Raw genomic sequence first — 17,266 nt, forward strand, 5'->3', positions numbered from 1 at the left:
TGCTGTGGAATAACAAACTGGAAGACTGAAAAGGGGCGGGGCTACATGAGGTCTATAGTACAGGAACTAATTTAAAGGAGACATATCATGCTTTTAAATTGTTCCTTTTTACATATAAATCATACATTTGTAGTCTATATAAAGCGGAACTGCAATGCTTGGGTCTGAATTCCTCATTATTATAGCTCCACAGGCCCCTTTTCTGATGTGCGTCTGAGAGCAACTCGTTTTGGTGCGGTCTCTTTAAATACAATTGAGACACTTCATACCCCGCCCACACTCGGTTCAACTCCACCCCGTTCGGCCATTTTTGTAGTTTGATAGCAGAGATACGATTATCTAGCGGCACAGAAACTTTTTATACACACGTTATTAACAAAATGTCAACAACGGAAGACTTGTCCAGCCAGCCTTACATGTTCGAGCCAGAGTCGGAGCCGGAGCGAGATGAAAATGAAGACGACGAACCTGTAGAACAACGTCTTCATATGGATGTATCGCAATGGTGTGTTACTGTATTTACACATGAAACTTTGGTCTTCCGACCTTTTACCACCGTGTCGATTTATTTTGATTAATATGTGCGAGGGAGAGAGAGCAAGAGAGCGTCTAGTTTGGAGACGGTGAAGTCTTGTTTACACTTTCGCCTGGCTCTGAAGCAGTAACGTGCGGTGAAATCTTGTCATGGGTAGGCTGTGACCTATCAATGTGGCATATGTTCATATTCATTCAGTTAATGAAGCAACCCAAGTTCATATCAGGCATCATCACATCGCTGCCTGCATACAGCAAAGTCATATGTGAGGCTAATGCACAATCAAATCTAATAATCAAATTAATGGACACATCTATCTTATGATAGATAGGCTATATATATACAACAAACAAATGTTTTGTGCGGGACACAGTAAGAGAGGGAGGCGGCGCGGTGTCAGCGAACCGACAAGCAGTCACTATTGTGTAGTTTGTATTAATGCCATGGTTCAAAAAATAATGTAAAGGTTAAATAATAATTCACTTAGACTTTATAAGCAGCAATTGCGACTTTATATCTTGCAATTCTGACTTTATAACATGCAATTGCGACTTTATATCTCGCAATTCTGACTTTATAACACGCAATTGCGACTTTATTTCACGCAATTCTGAGAAATAATGACAGAGATGTAAACTCGCAATTGTGAGATAAAAAGTCGCAATTATCTTTTAAAATGTATTATTCTGTGGCGGAAACAAGCTTCCATACCTCCTGGCCTCTTCCTCCCATCCATCCTCCCTGACGCATAGCTACCGGGCCGGCCCAGCTATCGGTAGGCGCCGGCGGTGCCGCGGTAGTTACCTGAGAAAACGTTTTGGAAAAGACGGGCTATGGACCCAACCAACTCTATAGGAGGGGAGGGGAGAACTCCCTCACATGGTACAACCTATGCAGAGGCTGCGCGCTGCGGTGTCAGAATGCGGAACGTGTGTAGCCTAATGTAACTAACGTGACAAATTTGAAAAAACAAAAATCCTCGACCGGCCCAAAAGTGAAGCGGCCCACCGGGAATTCTCCCGATTACCCACCCCGGGCCTGTTGACAGCCAACGCTAGGCGCCGCTAGATCGGGAAGTGCGGATTGAGTGAGAGCGAGTGGATCACGTGACATGAAGCAAGCTCGGTCTCTGCCTCAATGTTGATAATTCAAGACAGCATGAGAACTGACTGCGCATGCGCAAACCTACGTAAACTACGTTCTATGGACCAAAGAGGCACTGCTAACCTCTGCCTCAATGGCCATGGCCTTGAATTTCCTGCATGAAACAATGGTTTTAGGAGCAAACAATGGCAAAATGAGTATATTATATGTGTATTCCTGAAAATTTTTGTTACAAAAATTAATATTTTGAATAAAATAAATGCAATTAATAATGTGGTGAATTAATAAAGTTCTTGGAATTAATAAATGTAATGTCAACATTTCCTTTGGTGAGGCACTGCCTACCCTGCCTACCCTGACCGCACGTCCCTGCTCTGAAGAGAGAGAGAGTGAGCGCGCGCGCGACCGGGTCTCTCTCTCTGCTCGTTCTTTCAGTTAAACATGCGCCCTGTAACAAGCGCGGCAGTTCATCTACATTAAACGGTGTAATGAAGCGTGTGGGTTACTACATCCAACAACCGAACATTTTAACTTACCCTCTCGTAACTTCTGCATCCTTTAGCTTGGACTACAAAATTGCAGCGAGAAATAAAAATGGCGGATTGCTCGAAGTGTTGGGCCGGAAGTCAATGTCCTTATTTGGCAGTTCCGCTGCAAATACTGTGACGTAATAGTTCAAAAAACGTCATAGATAACAGAAAAATCGGAACAGGTTGAAAAATATGACCAAAACAGAATATAAAGATATCAACGAAGCACCTGAAGAGAATAATTTCATATTTTCTGTACTTCTAAACACTCCAAATATACAACAAAATGCATTTAAGGGCTAAAAAAGTGCATTTGGCATGATATGTCCCCTTTAACGTCTATAGTATGTTAAATTAGTAAATTTAACATACTATAATGTAAATTTGATGTTAAATTAGTAAATCTATAGTAAAATAACGTCTATAATACGTTAGCTAATTAAAAGGTCGCATTTTTACAGTTAAAATTACAATGTATTTTTTTTACAGAGTAGCCTTTGTGTTCACCGTCTAATGGCAGCTGCTTTTACATGGTTTCTAGCTGGAACAGTTTTGGTTATTAGCTTGTCTGCATTGATCTAGTTGATGGATCAGAGACCAGCTCATCGGGCTGAGATTGTTCTGTTAGAATCTTACCATACCAGTTAAAGCTGGTAAACCACCCAATTACAAACTAGCTATCATGTTCACTTGACCAACTTGACCACCTTACACTAATATGACATGGATTTCCCAGCTGGAACATAAATCTAATTCAACAATCACTTAAAAAAAAAAAAGAAAAAAGATCTGCAGTAAATATTATATAATCATATGAAAATGATATAATATTATGACATTATTGTTATTTATTTTCACATTTAATATGCTATTTTATTATTAGGAGTATTTGTATTAATACCCCTAGATAAGATGCTGTATTAAAGCCCCTTGTTTCCATATGTCTGTCAAAAATATTGTTCTTGTGTTATTTATTGTGATCACATTCAAATTTAATTTGAGTACAAAAGGAAAAAAAAGGCAAGCTGACATTATTGCAGAGACAATCCCCTTGGAGCAATCTGAGGTTACACACACACACACACACACACACACGCACACGCATGCTCTTGTATCCCACAATGACCTACATATGCATTCTAGGGAGGAACATTTAGCCATGCTTTCTATAGGATATTACTTTTTGAGATTTTATGTTTCACCATAGAATAACACGGTTGTTTACCACTTCATTTTTTAAGAACGTGATATGATGTATTAGGTTTAGGTCAAGGTCTTAAGATGGAATATTTGACGTGTACATTTGCTTTCAGCTGCTCTGTAATTGGTTTGGGAGCCTTTATTGTTTCCTGCAGTGAAAATAAAGTAATATTTATGATTTAATTGCAATAAAGGCTTGAACTAGTCCCAGTCTAAAATGCATGTTTGAGTTGTTTTAAGATAGTAATTTTACCCCTGGCATGACCTACTGTATTTTGCATATTCTTATGCATGTTATATTCTACTTGTTGTGAGGTGTATATGCACGTACAAATCTTTGTATATTTTTTGTTGCATTTAAAAAATAAAATAATAATTAAGATAGCATTGATCTATCTTAGTTAAAGTATATCAGTGCGGTGCCATTATTTTGTCTCAAGATGCACACCAGTAATGTTTTTTTCTAAGACATATTTATAAAAGCTACTTAAATTTCCTAAGGCCCAGTCCTGGCTTAATCTAAGCCCTGTCGGTGAAACTGGGCCTCTTATGTTTTTATCGAACTTAAACTCATGTTTAGCATTCAAACTTTCTTTTTCTCTTTAAACGCAAGTCAAACTAAACTTCACACCAGATGATTATTTGAAATCCTGTATGACACAAATAGTTGTCGAGATTAATTTAGCATTTAGCAGTAATGTTTGCATTGATGAATTGATGTTCTCTCTTCAACAGGTGAGAAACTCTTGGGTTTCAACAGCACAGAGGAGCAGGCGTCAGGGCCGGGAGGACAGGACAGCATGTGGCGAAATGAGAGATATGAATCTGTCCCGTTGGATGTGAAGGGGATTGATGGAGACAACTCGAAAGGCCCGAGGGATTCTCTAAACCCCCAGACAGGCTCTGCTGTAAGTCACAACAACAGAGGAAACCTTCCTCTTCTGCACACATTTCACTTCAGGAATAAAGACACATTACCGGTTTCTCTTTAAACACTCATGTTTTTCCCAGCGTAATTTGCAAGGCAAAATTTGGGCAAATGCATGAATATTTGAATGCTTCAGTGTACACTTTTGCAGTGATGTTTTTGGAAACAGGTGACGTGTGAAATTAAAGCGAGGGAGGTTAAATTACATAAAGTCACATTTGCAAATACCCTAATTCATAAAACAACCAAATAAATGTGTTTCACGAAAAGCTAAAGCTTGCCAACCACGTCTCGGCTAGAACACATTTCCTTTGTTTCCCTGCTCCAGATGGTGTGATGAAATTTAAGCACCGATTTTTAGTTCTCTGCGGGTGTGCAAAACTATTTTGCATGCTGAGGGTGTATTTGATTTTTTGTGTGCAAATTTACAGGACAGATGGGTCACTTTGAAATACCCTCTGCTAATCCTGAATGAGTTAATTCAAATTTATTCAACCATGTGTTTGGTGCTTGTTAATAGATGTGGTACTATTTGAGTGTGGTGTGTTACACGTCCTTATAAGGATGTAACCGCATATTCAAGATTGCAACGACAAATAACTTAAAGGTACACTATGTACATTTTGGCCCTCCAGCTGTTAAAAAGCACAACTGCATGTTTTTTGTAGATGAACATTGTTTTGGTCGTTCTTCGGCTCTGCGTGACCGTGTGAGTGAATACGTTTACGAATTTAGGTTTAAGAGATTTAACCAGTTTAGATGGAAAGGATCTAGCTGAAGACGTTACTTTACCCATTAAGAGACACAGTGCTTCCTTGAAAATAAATTCTAACAAACGCTACAACAACCATAATTAAAACGATCTTCACAATAGATAATGCGTTACAATGAACTCTGTTTGAGAGCTACATATGACAGTTTATCTGTTCAGTAAAATACCGTACCTGTGGAGTAATAAAAACACCATCATTTTTACAACATTTCAAATCCCTCAGTTCTTGCCATCTACGAAAATGGCGAGCTAATGTTGATTCTTGTTTTATTACGAGCTCTGTCTCATTCTCTTTTTGCCAGCGGACTCTCCTATGTTCGGCGTGTGATTCTCCGGAGTTTGGAGATTTAGCGGCTCCATGTCAATCTTTCTCGCTCGTTGTACAATTAACCTACAAAACTCCATATACGGGTCAAAGTAGCCAGAGCAACTTTACTCTATTAACGGATATAACGAGACACGCACAGGCGAGTGACGCATGTACGCAATTTCCCACTAAAACCAACAGGTCTGAAATTTAAACTTATAACAGGCTCACCGTAGTTAATCAGGGTAAGGCAAAAACACGTTTTGGAAGAAGAATTGAATGACTCAATGTTTTAATTGTTAATTTGAACAAAAATGTTACATAGAGTACCTTTTAAAGGGGGGTGATGAACTGAGAAATCAAATTTTCCTTGATCTTTTGACATATAAGAGGTCATCATCATACTATAAGTATATCCTGTAAGTTTCAGAACTGAAAAGTCACTTGTTAATCCAATAAAAGCTTTTATTGACACCAGGCACAGCGAACGACATGTTTTTTCAAAGTGGGGATCTATGACGTCAAAGGGTTTCAAACCCCGCCTCCGCAGAAGAAGAGCAACGCCTCCTTCAACACTGCCTGTTTAGCCCCGCCCACAGATTCACGCATTACATGAAACTCTAATTATAATTATAATTATAATATGCAAAACTGTTATCCAATCATAGCAGTGGGTGTTTACTTCCAAGTCTTCAATGCGGCACGCCCATAAAAACCGAGCGTTTCAGGAGCTAGGCTCAAAACCAGGGTAGAAAATAGCCTATTATTGATTCATTTTGATGTTTTTGAATGTAAAAACCAAGCGAACGTCATAAGTTGACCTCAGAAAACAATATAAACTAATTAAAAAAGCCAGTTCATGACCCCTTTAAAGTCCCCGTGAACCGGAAGTTGCAAACGACTTTTCTCCAGTGTTATGACGTATTTCCCAGTGAAAAGGAATATTGAACAGAGGGCAGGGTTTTACTCTAGCGCTCCTCCTCTCCATCTCTGCTCATAGCAGACTAACGGTTTGAGGGGAGTGGTTAAGCGTTGCCCAAACCAATTCCTCAAACCTACGTCATCAGAGAAGGTCCTCCAATGCAGAGGGGAGGGGCATTTTCAGATTTTGATTAAAGATTACCATGGTAAAAAACATTTTTTTTAAATATTTTCTTGCACGGATTAATTGTTCACCACAAGACTAGTAATATGCGCTAACAAAGTAAATAGGGTCAATTTTGATTTCATGGGGACTTTAACAATCATCCGCTGAAAAAAAAAGCACTTGACAAGCAGTAAACTTAATTTTGCATCCTTATAGGGAAGGAAGTCTCAATTATAATATAATCTCATTAATTGTTTGAGTCAAGACTAATCACACGAGTTTCATGAATATGACTAATTAGAAGATGCAGTAGTTTCCTGTCAATTACAGTCAGGCACAGGGGTGAACTTGAGGAATTTATTTAGCCTATTTGACTTCCTACTCTGAGCTAACGTGATTTGTTTGTTTGTACTGTTGTAAATCTCAGCATTGTGGTTCTCACTTCCTCAATACACAGAAGTGGCATGGCAAGTGGTTAAATAACTGGTCTGGAAACCCAAAGGTCCCGGGTTCAAACCTCACAAGGGATTATACATGAAGCGTAGAGTTGCTGAGTTTGTTTTTAAGCAAAGTGCAATGAATTTTCTAAAACACTCTGTCTGCAGTAAACTATACTAGGTATATCTATTGATAAATTACACAAAAGACTCATGTGGCATTGAGGAACACACATTAAATCTGAGCTGGAGGGAAGTTTAAGATCACGGGCTGATAAATGTATTATTGCACTCATTTTTTGAAAATGAAAATTAGACTTTCACTCACTGTCACCTTGTCATCATTGGTTTTGAAGAAAATGTTCTCTGGTTCTCTGTAAGACAATTCCTCTTGTACATGCTTTCATGCATCCACAAATAGTTTTAAAGGTTCTGTAATCTGTAAACTGGAATGCAAATGTTGTAAAGGTAAAATAAAAATACAGTTAATAGGTTGTGAAATATTATTACAATTTAATTTGACTGTATTGTAAAATGTAATTTATTCCTGTGATCAAAGCTGAATTTTCAGCATCATTACTCCAGTCTTCAGTGTCACCTGGATCACAAAACCAGTCACGAGTCGCACGGGGATATTTGTGGCAATAGCCAAAAATACATTATGGGTCAAAATTATCGATTTTTCTTTTATGTCAAAAATCATTAGGCTATTAAGTAAAGATCATGTTCCATGAAGACATTTTGTAAATTTCCTACCGTAAATATATAAAACATTTATTTTTGTGAGTGAATGCAGCACAATCGTGAACATAAATGGAAAACTTTAAAGGAGATTTTCTCAATGTTTCTGAGTTTTTGCACCCCTAGTTTCCAGATTTTCATATCTCGGACAAATATTGTCCTATCCTAACAAACCATGCATCAATGGAAATCTTATTTATCCAGCGTTCATATGATGTATAAATCTCAATTTCAAAAAATTGACCCATGTGACTGGTTTTGTGGTCCAGGGTCACATATGTGGTTCATATTATCAGTGCTGTAAACAGTTGTGCTGCTTCATATGTTTGTGGAAACTGTGGTACATTTTTATTTTCAGGATTCTTTGGTGTATATAGAAAGAGCAGCATTATTTGTAATGATCTCACCATTGATCAATTTTATGCATTGCTGGAGTATATAACAAGTATTTCTTTCTCCTATAGTAATCATATTGACCCCAACATTTTAAACAGTAGTGTAAATGCATAAGTTTCAACATTATGATGTAAAACAAACAAACCGGTAATTTGTTAACTGGGATTTGGTTGGTGGGTAGTCGCTCTCTTGCCTCTGTGTTTCTATGTGTCCTTGTTCAAACAACCAACGCCCCAGACTCACTGCACTCAAACCAACAGAGCCACAGTGTTTACCATCTCCTGGAAAATCAGTCTATGAATGGTTTAGTTATACTTGTCTCAACATGGTAAGGTGGAATATAATAAAGAATTTAACAGAAAAATACACCTTTATAGGACCAGAAATCTACCACACCCTTCACATAAAGTAGGAAATCGTTTGGCATGTTAGTAAGAGGTCTATTGATTTGATTTGATTTGATTTGATACTTTAATCCCGAAGGAAATTCAAGATACACAGGCATGCTTACGTCTGTTTGGAATTGACAAAGGTTACTAAATCTTACCAAGATTAATGGTATTTATTGATTTATCCCATTATTGCTTCTGTTCATATCATTTTTAAATCTCTTCACTTACTTAAAATAACATGAATGCTGACCAAAGTGCTGCACAACAGACATAACAGAATATCAGCATACAATACAATTTAAAAAACTAATAAAATGTATCAAAATAAAAAACCATCATCATGTACTTATGTATTATCACAAATCTCTCTATATTTGTATACAGATGCATATAATCCTCTTTCACACACTGATTTCGTTCCCAGCTCCGGAAAACTCGACAGTCAGACGAGAGACCGAAGGACTCGAATCTGTGGCCGTACTTCCAGGATGGCCTGAGGCGGATAGATTACGTGCTCACCTACCACGTCCAGAAGCCCCATAGCGCTCGCAAACAGAAGTCCCGTTCCTGCTGCCTGCGCGGGCGTAACCGGACCAGCTCACCGGCCCACGAGGACCCCGAACTCGCAGCCCAAGAGCAGAGGCTGGATTACCACGAGGACGACCTGCGCCTCCGCCGGGACGAGTTTGAGGAGAACCTGCGTGAAATGGGCCTCGAGATTGAGAAAGAGGAAGGGGTGAGTGCCATTGCATGAAAATCCGGGATTCATAATCTCATTTGACATGAAGTTAGCAAGAAGTTTTGAGGATTCAGTGCTATTTAGCGGTCACTAACATAATAAGCACATTTTTAACTCCTTCAGATGGTTAAAGTGCACCTATTATACTTTTTCGAATTGTACCTTTCATGCAGTTTGTCATAGAGCGGTTTGTGAATGTTAAAGGTCTGCAAAGTTTGAGAAAGCAAAAGAAAGACTCGATTCTGAACTGCTGAAACGAGTCGCCATCAATTCCAGTCTCACTTCCTGTTACATACCCGTGTAACAATGTAACACATTTGCATAATGCTAGCCTATGCTCTTCATTGGCTGTAGGGCTGTACTCAACCAAAGAAAATCTTGGTCGACTGAAGTCCTGAAATTTTATTCAAGTCCTGAAATAAAAATCGACTAAAAATGACGTTAGAAAAAAAAAAACGTTAAATTAATTAGATGCGCACTGTGCGCAGTACTTGGTAGCCTTGTTGTCCGCCTAAATGAATTATAAATAAACATAAACAACTAGTAGGCTATTTGCAGTATATTAAATCGTTTTTGACCTAATTATTTTGCACTGAAATGAGTCTGACACTTGAGTCTGTCAGCGCTGCATCACGTGCACCTGCGCAATATCATAGCTTATGATTTCCGAAAATAGTACTATGTTGTCAACTAGTGATATCATCACAAGAACTGTTGAGGAATATGCAACATAATTTAGACAATTATTTTTTGTCATATGTTATAATAATAAGTTATAACTGTCAGACACTATCATTTCACCGTGCATGTCCTCGCACCGAGCGAGGCTGAACATGAGCTCAGCTTCGCGGCTGAGACACGAATAGACTATTAACTAAAGCTTTTACTCTTAATAAACACAAAAGGCACGTCCACTTTAATAAAAAAAGAATATTTATTAAACAAACCAGATCAAGAGCAGAAATGAAATAAAGTGCATAACTGAAAAATAAAGCATCCTAGGCTCAAAACTAACACAACCAACAGCACAGCGCAATTGCGCATTAGGCTCCAAATAAAAAATAAAAAAGTTAGGTTATCACACTAAAACATTGAAATATGCAAATTCTGATATGTTCATATAGCCTACTCAAAACAGACAGGGCAAGCTAACGCAGACAAGTGAGCTTACCACTTTTAGATGATATGTCATGTTTGTCGTCGAGCTGTGGAAAACTGTTGCTTGCAAACTTTGCATTCGACCTTTTTCCTGTTATCAATTTTAACAAAATGCTGCCACACTGTCGATTTCTTTGTTGTTGACATGTTAGAAGAGGACTGACTATTAAACGCTCTCACAATTAAATAAATAATATTCAGCATCAAACCTTCTATGCTCGACGCTCTCTCTTGGGTTGGGCTAATCCAAAAAAGGTGAAAACAAGGGGGGTGTTTTGAAGACAGACTGTTACAGTGAAACAAGGGTACTCTGAAAACACCCCCATTAGCAGTTAGTGCTTTCCACCTGATGAAATGAGCGCGCAAAACTGATGAAATAAACGCGGCAGAAAATCGACCAATCAGAATTTTGGTCGAACCAGAACGTATCGACCAATTAATCGACTAATCCAGGGGTTTTCAAAGTGGGGGCCGCAGCAAGTTGGAAAAAAAAAAAGTTAAAAAACGTTAAAAAATAAATATTTGCTAATATGAGTATTGTTATGAAAAAACATTATAATAATTTGTTGCATAGCCTATCTGATATCTGATTGATCGGCTAGTGACAAGAATTGGCCGATTTTCACGTGATTTTCAGTCTGACATATGCCGATTCAAATGCACTCGGGCGCCGCATGAATAACATCGCGCAACATCAACATCACACATGCACACAGAACGCACATGTAGGAAACCTTGTGAATTACGGCCGTTTCAGATCGCGAGCGGCGCGTGAGCAGCGTGAATTTTTTTCGGCGTGCATGTTCAGTGAGTGCATTCACACCGCGAGCTGGAGCAGCGCGTGAGCGTCAAGCAGGAGCGTCGCATGAGCAGCAGTGAAGCTGAGGGTTTCGACGCCGAGTCTATTTTTGTAGCGCTGCTCACGCTCAGTTAAAGTGAAAGCACACTTTTGATGGACAAAATAAATATGATTTCACTCAAAAAAAATGCACATAATTTGCATGTATAGTGTGTTTTAACAAGGAGTAGGCTATGTCAGAAAAGAAAATGAAGACAAAAATATTTATAGAGAATGTATCCATTTAAACTTGTTTTTATTAACCAGTTTGGGTAAAAGTGGTGTTTTATTATATATATATATATATATATATATATATATAGAAAATAAATATTTGTGTGTGCTGTAAAGTGGTTAGAAAAAATGAAATCAGAATCGGCTTAAATCTGTATCGGCAGGTCAAACTCAATGAAAAATCGGAATCTGCCTTGAAAATTGTAATCGGTGCATCTCATCTTTCTGATTGGCTGGTATCAAACACCATCACATAATCTGATGTTCACCTAGATGTTTTATTTATTTATTTCTACATGTGCCGTGCCGTAGTATTGTCGATGGGTTCAATACGGGGGGCCTTGGCCAGAACCTAGTGGTATTTGGGGGGCCTTGGCATGGAAAAGTTTGGGAACCCCTGGACTAATCGACTAGGACAGTACAGCCCTAATTGGCTGACAGTGAACCACATCTACTGTTCTTTGGCCCGCCCTCAAACATTGTAGTTGTAGCTGAGATTGGAAGAGTTTGGTTCGTGTGTCATCATGTTGAGAAGACCAGGGGCGGACTGGCCATCGGGAGCACCGGGACATTTCCCGGTGGCCTGACGGTCGTTCTGGCCTGCCGGCTGCCGCTGTGCAGACCATCAGCCTGGCATGTGATAGGCTGGTGTGCAACTACGAATGCAGACGCAGCAAGCTGCTGCAAAATCCCAGCCATGTTCGCCAGTAAGGGAACAGGTCGGTCAAGATTACATTTACATTATATTTATAATAATTTGGCATTGGGGTGTGCGATATGACGATTTTTGATCGTGGACGATTAAAATGTCTCCATGATCTGCTTTTGAAGAAATATCGTAGAATCGTGGTGCATTCTATCAGTTGCTGTTCTGGCGCCTCTGTCCCAACATCCTGAACAACGCGACGTACACGCTGCGGAACGGGACACTGCAGTTTACAAAAGTTCATAATTTGCATGTGCTTTAATGCCTTGTCGGTTAAACATTTAATTCGCGTGCTGATGCGCTGTTCTAACGTGTGCGTTTCTCAGCGCGTACATGTGAAGTTCACATGCACTAAAAGCCTGTCTACCAGCGCCTGGATACTGGACAAAGTTATCCTTTGAGTCTTATTGTGCTAATACTGTCAAATACACACAAGGTTTACATAAACAAAGTCGGTTATGTCTAAAGTGAACGCAAACTTGAGAAAATTTAGAGAAAATCTGCTTGTCAAATGCGTGTATAATAGACGCGTCGCGCGCAACTCTTAAAGAGACAGTAGTAATAGTAAACACGATGCCGCTTCTCCTTAAAGGGATAGTTCACCCCAAAATAAAAATTCTCTCATTATTTACGCACTCTAATGTTATTCCAAACCTGTATTAATTTCCTTTTAATATTTTCTAATATTTTTCTAATATTAATATTTTGAAGAATGTGGCTATCCAAACAGTAGCTGGTCCCCATTGACTTCCATAGGAGAAAAATATACTATGGAAGTCACTGGGGTACATCAACTGTTTGGTTACCCACATTCTTCCAAATAACTTTTATTTTCAACAAAAGAAAGAAACTTATTCGAGTTTAAAACAACTTGAGAGAGTAACTTATGACAAATAGCATTTTTAGGAGAACTATCCCTTTAATGTTAAAAAACAACAAAATGCAAAGAGAAAATCACTCACTGCTCCTGACTGATAATTTTTAATAGTAGCTTTAATAAGTATCAATGTATAATTTATACAGTGAAGTCTATGTTTTGTTTTATTTTCATATTTGTTATTTTTGTTATTTTAATTACTTTCTTCAATGCTACTGTTAAATACACCTACTGTAGCTGAAAACATAAAGCAAATGTTTATTTAATTTGTATATTAAGTTGTGTATGAGTAATGTGTATCTTTGATCTTAATATTTAATAACAAAGAAAATGACAAAAAAATATCTTCGCCCCTGTCTGCTATTCTTTTTTATTTTATATTTTGTTACCTAAGGCTTTGTTTTTAAAATATGGACATTAGTTTGGCTGTAATGCTCAGTCACAAAATAGTAAAACCAACATTAAAAAAAGAATCGTGATAAAATCGTGAATCGTGATTTTTCTGAAAAAAATTGTGATATTATATTTTTGCCATATCGCCCACCCCTTTTGAGCACTGAAAATACATAAAATGTAAATATTTCAACATGTGAATGTGTCTCTTATTATCTCTTTTAAAAAGCCAATTTTCTATTTGTCATTGGTTTGGTAGTATAAATGGTGTATTCCTAGTGAGTTTTTAAGGGTTATTTTTTTATTCATTTATATTGCATCTGGTAGTCTACCTGTTACATTAATAGGGTTAGCCTACAAGTTTATCAGTCCAGTAGATTACATGAATAGGGTGGTGGTGACTGCAGCAGCAGAGGTGGCCTGGCAGTGGAGTCAAATTCCCGGCCTGAATTATTGTCCCAGTCCGCCACTGGAGAAGACACTATTTTCAGCGCTGCTAATCTACTTAGCATGCACTTCAAAATGTTGAGGACTTGCGCTGGAATTGACTATGACCAATGCCGTAAACTGTCTGCCATGTTTATGTCCTCGTTAGAAAAAACTGAAAAAAGTTGGCACACCAAAGCTCCAAAGCTTCTTTTGTCGAGCACCCAACCCTGAGCATATTTTTGTACATGCATATCTTGTATTGCTATGCCGTTTAACAGCAGCATTCAAGTGCGAAATTCATTCTTATTAAAGTTTTTATTAAACAGACTATTAAAGTCTGTTTTTCTATTGTTGTTTGATTCACATTAACAGCATGTACTGTACATTCGGCTGCTGCCACTTTAATGCACAGATCTGATATACACATGTGATTTCTTTGACAGCTGTTGTTTATGTGAACTTAAGTGCTCACGCGACAGCCGGTTTTCTGTGTATACACTTCGGATGTGTGTGCTCAGAAAACCACATATGGGAAGTTTAAACTATATGGCTTTAAAACGCATGCAAACAATAAACTTTCATTATGCTGAAGAACAACAATGTCACGTGAGCGTAATCGTGGCACAGATGATAATCAAAACCAAACAATATGTTTTGTTTGTTGTTGCCGGGGTATGACACGAGCTGTAAAGACTCCGCCCTCTTCTGGAAAGCAGCAGCTCATTTGCATTTAAAGATACACACACGAAAACAGGCCAAAAAGGGGCAATTACAGCATGGTTTAATAAATGATCTGTGGGGTAATTTGAGCAGAAACATCACAGACACATTCTGGGGACACCTGAGACTTGCATTGCATCTTGTAAAAAGGGGTATAATAGGTCGCTTTTAAATGTTGTGTATTATGACCAATAATTTTTCCTAACTCTGATTCCCTTGTACAGCAGCATAATTATTCCCTGTTGTTGACCCAGTTTAGAAACGCTTCAGTGGTGTGGAGGACTTCACTTAAAGTCTTATTTGTCAAGTATCTTCTCTGTGACATTTCTCAGAGTGAAATGCTGAAGATATATATTCTTATTTTTAGAATAATGTGGGAAAAATAGACACCTTGCGAGCATTTAGCATGTCTGATGTTAGAGAGATGTCACCCTTAGGATACATTAAAATATTTCTCTAAAATGTTCCTCAATTCCGCTAATGCTATAATTGCTGATTGGAAAAATCTAAGTTGATTTGATTGTTGGCAATTGACCGTTCGCAAAGACCCGCCCCCCTTAGTTACTGTCGCTATGTCCGACAAGCTACGCCGTTCTCATGCCACACCATGTTCTCATGCAGTGAAAAATACATCGCGGAGTAGAGAGGAGACTGACAACACGCTGACAGACAGGACAGAGCAGGTTACTTTTCGGTTACGTTTGATATTAAACATATTAAACAAAGTCTCACCTTTCAAATTTGGTCATTTTTAAAAAGAAATTTTAACAATAAATACCGTTTTGTTGCTCTTTAATGTGCAGTGACAGATCGCTGTAGAGCATCAGTTAAAGCTGCTCGTGAACCGATCATATCTTCCTTCTAGTTAATTTATAGCCTCAAATAAACATGAACAAACACAAAAAGGAATGTTGTTTTAACCACAGAAAGGCGTCAGTACACTCCGTTTTTCAAGTTCAAATCCTCCTATGTTAATCTACTAACTCTCCTGACTGCTTTGTCGGACAAAATGGCGGATGGCGAAGTATGATTGGTCAGATCACCTGTCAATCAAGCTCCCTGCGAAGGGTCAATTATGAAACAAGTTAGCACTTACTTTACTGTGTAATGTTACTAATTTGCAACCTTATTATGATTAGCGGCTTGTCTTTCAAGCTTAACTTCTATAAACCCAGGCCATTTGCTTTGATGTTCACAGATTACAGGGATTTAACTTCCTCCACTTTGCTAGATGTTCTCACAGAGCGCTAAACCAGAATTTGGTGAAGAGGTCGTAGTGGGCTAATCATAAACAAAGTGAAGTGTTTATCGTGCAAATGATAATAAACTGAAGTATTAGTCTAAAGGACTAAGATTAGCAGCTCTCTGAAAAAGAAGAGAATTGTTTCCTGAAAAAAAAAAAAAGTGGGTTCACTTTAGGGCTGAATGATACATTGAATTTTCATCGTCATCGCGCGATGAACACATCGCAACAGGACAGCCTGACACGATGAATAAATGCCTGGTTCAGATTACAAGATATTTGTGTCTGTTAAGATAGTCACGGTGTCAGATTACACGATTTTGACTACTAAAATCTTGTCGTGTGTGGAAAAGAAACATGTCAGACTACACGTTGCTATTCTGGTGCCTTTTAATTAAAACAACCCAGGTGAAAAAGACGTACTATTAAATATATATAAAAATGTACTTGAGTATGTATTTGTATTTGATGTATTTGAGTATGAGTATGCATTTTTAATACATTAGGGTTAGGTTAGGTTAAGTAAACTAAACTCCACTTCACGTCGGGCGGTTCTTTGCCTCCAAGTCGTGCATTAAATGCACAGCTATCCGTGGATTATCCCGCTAATACCATGGTCATCTGCCAGCAATGACAATTTAAAGCTGTTATTGATGTTTGCAACGCAATATTTGACTGGAAAGGTACAACGGGCGGTTTTTTTTCGTCAGTTGCGGCTCGTTGAGAAATATAATGTAGCGATTCAGCGGAGTTTAATTTATTAGGGAATTCCCTAATAATTGGATTTGACTGACAGCACTATGAAAAGACAAATGCGCTGAATCAGAGACGGTAAAAGTAAGTGGGTCCAATATCATTGGTCTTAAAAAGTGGGTGGGTCTTGTCCCACCCATATACAATGGTTCCGACGCCCATGGACCCACGTGACGACCTGACGTGACGTCAGCGTCTTCAAATTAGCTATTTTTAGCGCAATTTTCCAACGGACAAAATTGTTAGCGCAATTTTCCAACGGACAAAATTGCGATTGTTAACTCATGATTTCTGTTCTGTCTGTACGCACCAATCTTGCACTTCTATCTCCTCCTCAACCAGACCACCTAGAGACTTCGGGTTTTCGGCATTATGTTAAGGAAGGTCTAATCTCGGGAACGCACACAAAAAAAAAAAAAAAAAAAACATAAAAAGATTTACTATCTCTTAGTGTTGTGATCCCATGACGTCAGAAAATTGCGCTAAAACACTCACTGAGTTTTTATTACTTGTTTAACCATGCAAGTATCCAAGCTGATGTGTAAAGAAGACTATAAATGGACATTAAAGGCAATACATATATATTATACACCTAAAACAACACTAAAATATTAACTGCATCCTGCTGTACTCACTGTAGCCTACTTGAATAAGTCTTTTACAGTTTTTCTGAATTGCTAAAACACTAAACTCCATTCTCTGAACCAAATTCTCAATCGCCTAAACCAATTTATTGAATAAAACAGT

The 17,266-nt window shown here is 38.2% G+C and overlaps 1 protein-coding gene across 5 annotated transcripts in view; it reads left to right on the forward strand.

Annotated features, from left to right (window-relative positions):
• The window catches only part of ano1a (anoctamin 1, calcium activated chloride channel a), an 86,705-nt gene that overhangs the window by 10,800 nt on the left and 58,639 nt on the right, over positions 1-17,266 (forward strand). For all 5 annotated transcript variants that reach the window (XM_084108464.1, XM_084108463.1, XM_084108462.1 and 2 more), the window contains exons 2-3: positions 4,105-4,277; positions 8,854-9,165. In XM_084108464.1, coding sequence (XP_083964590.1) covers positions 4,105-4,277; positions 8,854-9,165 — 485 coding nt within the window. The remainder of the gene's footprint in view (positions 1-4,104; positions 4,278-8,853; positions 9,166-17,266) is intronic.

Source organism: Abramis brama (genome assembly GCF_963993115.1).
Source record: "Abramis brama genome assembly, chromosome: 3".
Lineage (NCBI taxonomy): Eukaryota > Metazoa > Chordata > Actinopteri > Cypriniformes > Leuciscidae > Abramis > Abramis brama.